At 37.5% G+C, this 6,000-nt stretch overlaps 1 protein-coding gene across 1 annotated transcript; it reads right to left on the bottom strand.

Moving 5' to 3' along the window:
- Positions 1-1,080: 1,080 nt before the first annotated feature.
- Positions 1,081-5,018, bottom strand: LOC107469304 (WUSCHEL-related homeobox 13). Its single transcript, XM_016088685.3, has 4 exons — positions 4,561-5,018; positions 3,051-3,261; positions 1,971-2,498; positions 1,081-1,429 (listed from the first exon to the last, which is right to left on the bottom strand). Exons 2-4 carry the CDS (start codon positions 3,253-3,255, stop codon positions 1,344-1,346), a joined length of 819 nt encoding a protein of 272 aa, XP_015944171.1. The 5' UTR covers positions 3,256-3,261; positions 4,561-5,018; the 3' UTR covers positions 1,081-1,343.
- Between the last annotated feature and the right edge of the window lie 982 nt (positions 5,019-6,000).

Here is a 6,000-nt window from a genome sequence, read left to right as displayed (position 1 = left end):
ACATACAAGCTTTTTTGTCTTACAAGCTATATAAGTTGGTCCAAGTTCAAGAAAAAATACGCGCACTATTTCTTTAAAATCGAACGTCCAACGCATGTGTTCATTATGCTGCATTCTTCCTCTTCTTCCTCAATCAAAACGCAAACCGTCAAGATTCGCACTCTTCATCTTATTCCTCAATCAAAATGTAAACCGTCAAGATTCAAGCGACATTCGAAACAAAAGACACGTTCCAACTCATCGCGAAGAGTAGAAGAAATCAAGAAGAAAAGATATAAATCTCCATCAAAAATCACCACAAAAAACGAAAAAACGTTATTCAAGGTACTGTTTTACTGTTCTTCTAGGTTTTTTTTCTAGATTGTCTCTGCCATGTGCCTCATCCTTAACCAGCAAAACATTAAAATATTTCAAGAAGAAATATACTGTCTTCCCCATGTTTTGGGTGTATTTTTGTAACCGTTTGTGTGTATTTCTGTAATCCTTTCTATAACCGTTTGGGTGTATTTCTGTAATCGTTTGAGTGTATTTCTGAAATTCCATTATTTTTAAAACAATTTCAAAACTTGATTTCAGAAACCATAAAAATCGAAAAAAAAAAACAAAGCAAGAAAGATATCCAACAAATTTGACAAGAAATTCGAAAAAAGAAACGAAATCTTTTGAAAAATAGAAGTTATATATTTACGCGTTAATTGATTTAAATTGATTTTAAAATCTGTTAAAAAGGCCTATAACATAAGCAGCGTATTTAGTGAATTTTGTTTTCTTCAGACTTGTAAAGCTTGTAAGCGCAAAACACTTATATGCAGAGATTAATCCATTTATTAAACGAGCATTCATCCATGCATCTCACAACAAACCCTTCTAATTAAACAACTACTATTAAATACTAACTACCCATACTTAACACCCTAACCTTCCAACAAAGCACTGACCCTGCTAGAGTTGGTTTCCTGCGGTGTCACTTTTGAGATATTGCCGCAAACATCACGGCAGGTCATGGGCCATCCAGCGCAGCCCATTCGACAAGTGTCTATCTACATGTATAGATAAAACTTAATTCTATACAATAGTAAAGACCAACCAAGAAAAGTCCTTAGGTAATAGATGCCTATAAAATACCAATTTTACATGAAGTCAGCATTTACATTGCATTCTCAAAATTAAAAATGTTGAGTTACTATCATAAAAGATTACTATATATGTAAAGTTTATATAAGTTCCCACTTTTTGGATTGGTTCAAATGTGCTTTCTCATTAATACAAGCTCAATAAACCACACCCTTGTTTCTTTACAAGCTAATCACAGTTGGCACAAGTTAACACTGAATCTCAATGTGTCAACCTGTAATGTTGTAGTCTCCTCCTTCATGGTATATATTGTAACTATCAGGTGCTTCCATTTTCCCAGCAAGGTAATCACTCCCTGCAAAAATGAATATAAACATAAAGAAACTCATTTAAGTATAACCCTTTGCTGAACCCCATAATTTTTACAACGCCAAAGCTTCATTTATAAATTAAGTATAGCTCAATAATTCAAACACACGAGAAGAGATGCGTCAATTACCAGAGAACGTGTATGCAAACTTAATGCATGACTTTACAAAGTATTGAATAGGATTTTTGAGTTAAACATTTTATGACTTGAGAGCTTCAAATATAAAGCACAATAAGCACTAAACATGATGATGGAATTCATGAAAAGGAGAGGCGAAAAATTGATGCTCAATACCAAAATTAATTTGCACTAGTAGTTAGGGTTCTTGAGGAATTGCATTCCATATTTCTCAAATATTTACTACATCTTTTTAATGTGTCATGACTAAGTTAATTGAAATAATAGATCTCTGGGTATTCCTAACGAGCCATAAATATTAGAGAATGCTAATCTTGGTTTTCATATAAACTAAAATGATTGACTTATAAAAATTTTGTAAAGGCGAAAAGCAGAACAAGTAACATACTTGAATTTGCTATCATCCCATTGAAAACAGGCATATGATCAAAGTTGCTTGTAGATGTTAGGCTACCATCTGATGGGAAAATGGAATCTGATTTATTGGATTCCGGATTCAAGTAAGGCAAGTCACGGTTATGGAAGCAGACATTCTGAGCAGCCACATTAGCGAGACTCTGCTGCGACTGAAACTCCTCTGGTTTAGTCTTCTTATCCTTGGAATCAACCTCAGTCTCTACTTCTGATTCAGTGTTGGTGTTAGTGTTATTGCTAGCTGCCACATTCTGCTGCTTTCTTTTCGATCTAGCACGTCGGTTCTGAAACCAGTTGTAGACGTTAGTCTCAGAAATTTGACCATGCTTACTAAGTTCAGCAGTAATCTCCTTGATCTTCTCCTTGCTTGGAGTTCCGGTCCCCTGATCAAATATCCTCTCAAGAATCTGAAGCTGCACAGATGTCGGAGTCCACCGCTGCCGGGAAGTTATTTTGTGGCCAGAAGAGGCCATCAATGGATCACAATACATGCTTCCAAGCCCTGTTTCCCCGTCAACTCCATCTTTCTTCTCCAATCTTTTACCTTTGATATTCTAACACATTATCATTAAGCAAATAATTTTTTAAGTATTGGTGTTCCATACACTAATTGACATTTTAACAATAAAGTAATATGACGGTTATGAAATGCACCAATTTTATAAACATGACAGTAATTATTGGACCGAGGGAACACCCCATGATAACTAACCACCGAAAACCAACTACATAACTAACTAACTGAAATTTTAACAGAAGCCAATAACTAAAACTAATTTATGACTAAATTTTCCTATACTCCAACTGAATGGCAATAAATAATTAGCCATAACAAACTTCCAAAGGATTGTACCTGATTTATGATTCTCAGTATTTACTACTCCTAAATAAGTGCAACTTCCTAACAGTTACACGATCAAGCTCCTTAAAAACAGTTGCATTAAAATGGTATAAAAGAAAAATAAAAAAACGTTACATTAACATCCAATCAAAATCAAACTGTAACAATAACCAATTATGTACAAGCTATATTAATTGATGAAAAGTGAGTTACCAGCAAGGTCTTGCTGAGCAGAGAGGGTTTTGTGCATCTCAATTAGCTTCTCACAAATGGTGGCATATACAGCGATCTGCTTCCTCAGAGTCTCTAACTGCTCATCGGTCATCACCTTCACATACATGATCTCTCCAGCAATCACATTCCTCTGCTGATTCTGATTCTGCTGTTGCTGCTTCGGCCACTCCATTGCATTCACCATCTCTCTCTGCTACATGTACAAACTCATTCATTCAAATTTCAAACATTTCTTAGCGAATAAATAAATAAACTTTGATGTTTGTTCTTTGAAGAAAATAAAAAATAAAAGTAATAATTTTACTAGCATATTAGTAGCGTTGAAACTTTTGTCCTATAATAAAAAACACTGCTGAGTTGTTAGCAAGGTTCTAAAAACAGGACCGGTCATTAAACTACTTTAGTCACTGGTTTACTGGTTTATTGGTCTAGCCGGTTCAACTGTGGTCTAACTGAAAAAACCGTTTTATAATAAAATAATTATAAATAAACATCCTAAAACATAATTATAATCTAATATAAACTTCAAAATGTCTTTCAAATTTAAAGTACTACATCAACCAAAATCTAATATAAGCTTTGATCTTATCAATTATTAACAATTTAATAATTTATCATTCATTAGTCAAAATGAAGTTTCTTTCTATATCAACTTAACTTTCACTAGAAAAATAGCTAAGCACAATTAATCACAAAACAAAAAGTAGCACATAACTACACATAATCACAACCCACAAAACAGCAGCACAACAAAATACTGAATAGAGCATAAACACAAAATCATAATCACCTGCAACGTATGACGAACAACAATATCTTCAAAACACAAAACACATAAGGAAATTACGAACGACAAATTCACATAGATATCTATTGCAAAAAATTTTCACATGGATTTCATAACAACAATTTCATAACAAGTTGAGTCCACCCGTGGACTTATCCCTTCACCAAATCACAGATTTCATTGTCTGTATACATGGTAGAATCTTCATGCGCATTTAGCTTAGAAGGGTCTAAATGGACAATCTTTTGCACTCTCCAGTAAGTCTTGCTCTTATTTGTTCCTATCATGTAAAGATTTGGGATGAGTGGAGATTACACTACCAGGACAAACGTAGGAAGAAAAGGTGCATGTAGATATTAGAGGCCTAGAGATCATGTTTGTTATTACTAGCAAAGCTACTAATCAAACTTCCTAACAAGAAAGGCACCCGCAATTTCAAACACCTATTTGCTATTTTCAAATTCCATAGTGAGCTGCAAAAAAATCATAATTCAATTTCAAACACCTATTTTCAAATTCCATAACTCCCTACCCATAATTCCATAATTCAATTATAAACACCTATTTTTCAAATATTCGATCATAATGAATAAATAGAAGCTCATCAAATTAAAAGGCACCAGCAGAACAGAGAACTAAGAACCATGTAAGAACAGATAACGATCATTTAAAAATAATTGAAGCCATTACCGAAGCCATTACCTTCGTTCTGAGTAGTCTGAGAAGAGGGGCAGAAGCACGACGGAGACGGAGACCAGGTGACGAGCAGGACGACGGACGGCAGAAGTGCGATTCGGCAAACTAAGGGCAGACGGCGGACAACGAGCTTGAGGAGAAGCTGCGCTTCGTGAACGAGGAGATGGGTTGGATTCTTCGACCAGGACGACCAGAACAAAACGGTTGTGGCTGAGCACGACAGACGGCGGCAGAAGAGCGGCTGAGCAGACGAAGACCAGCGAGGCAGCGACTGACGGCGCGCTCGAGGAAGACGCACCGATTGCTGAACGAGGAAGAAGCGCGGACGATCGGACGAAAATATGGTGGTGCTTGAGAGCAACGAACGGCGGCGCTGAAGCTCGCTCCCTGTGGCGGTAGGGGGGATTGCAACCTAGGGTTGTGTTTTGGGGAGAAAGACTGAGGAATGGTTGGAGGGAGGGATTGAGAACCTGGCCATTTCATTTTCTAATAAAAGGTAAAAAACGACCCCGTTTTTCAAAACTGGCTGGGTCCTAGCTCGGTCCGACCAATCAGTTCTCAGCCGGTTCAATGGTTTGAAAATGATTTTGATTTTGGCAGGTTTTTTATGTTGAACCAAACTGCAAAAGTCACTGGTCTAGTCAGACCGATCAATCCAATTCGGTTTTTAAAACCATGGTTGTTAGTTATGAACCCTCAAATTCACATCAAGTTCACAAGTTTAGAAACAAGTTCACATTTTGGTACCTTTTGGAAGAGGTGACAGCAAACTCAGTCCAACCAACTTCATCTCCTTCTCACTTTAGAATTCGGCCGTCAGCGACGTTGGTGTATAGCCTTCCCTCGTGACAATCGAACACGAGACTCTCAGGACCAAAGGCTCTAGTGACGTGGAAGAGGCGCACGGCGTGGAGTATTGAGCAGAGAAGCCATTACCTTCAATCTAAGTAGTTTGAGCAGAGCACAAGGAAGAGCTGTTGAGTGCAACAGACGATGGTGATCAGGCGACGAGCACGACGACAGACGATGGCAGAAGCACGTTGAGCAGACGAAAACCAAACGCGAGCGTCGATTTCGAGGAAGAAGCTACGATTGGTGAGACCGTAAGAATGAACAGGAGTTGGAGACTTGGAGCACGATTACAGCGCAACGGACAGCAGTAGTACATCACTCCTTGTGGCGGGAGTGGAGTTTAGATGGCTAGGGTTAGTTTGAGAGAAAAACCAAAAAGCTCTTAAGAGGAACATGTGAGGAGAAGGGGAAGGGAGAAAGGAATCTATTTTCTTTTTTAACTCCAAACGGCATCGTTTCAAAAAAACCAGCCAATACCAGTTCGATCCGACCAATCGATTTCCATCCGGTTCGAGGTTTCCTAAATTATTTCTAAAATTACGGTTTCTCTTGTTGGAACGAACCGCAAACCTTTTACTTTTCGGTTTGACCGGT

Source organism: Arachis duranensis, chromosome 10, assembly GCF_000817695.3.
Source record: "Arachis duranensis cultivar V14167 chromosome 10, aradu.V14167.gnm2.J7QH, whole genome shotgun sequence".
Classification (NCBI taxonomy): domain Eukaryota; kingdom Viridiplantae; phylum Streptophyta; class Magnoliopsida; order Fabales; family Fabaceae; genus Arachis; species Arachis duranensis.
This window is presented reverse-complemented; position numbering and strand designations above follow the sequence as displayed.

Bases quoted from the DNA above. Each gene is read 5' to 3' on its own strand.
- LOC107469304 (XM_016088685.3), bottom strand. From the start codon at position 3,255: ATGGTGAATGCAATGGAGTGGCCGAAGCAGCAACAGCAGAATCAGAAT. The intron at 2,499-3,050 runs GTAACTCACTTT...ACGGGGAAACAG, and splicing joins TGCTCAGCAAGACCTTGCTG to GGCTTGGAAGCATGTATTGT. The intron at 1,430-1,970 runs GTATGTTACTTG...TCATTTTTGCAG, and splicing joins TGGGATGATAGCAAATTCAA to GGAGTGATTACCTTGCTGGG.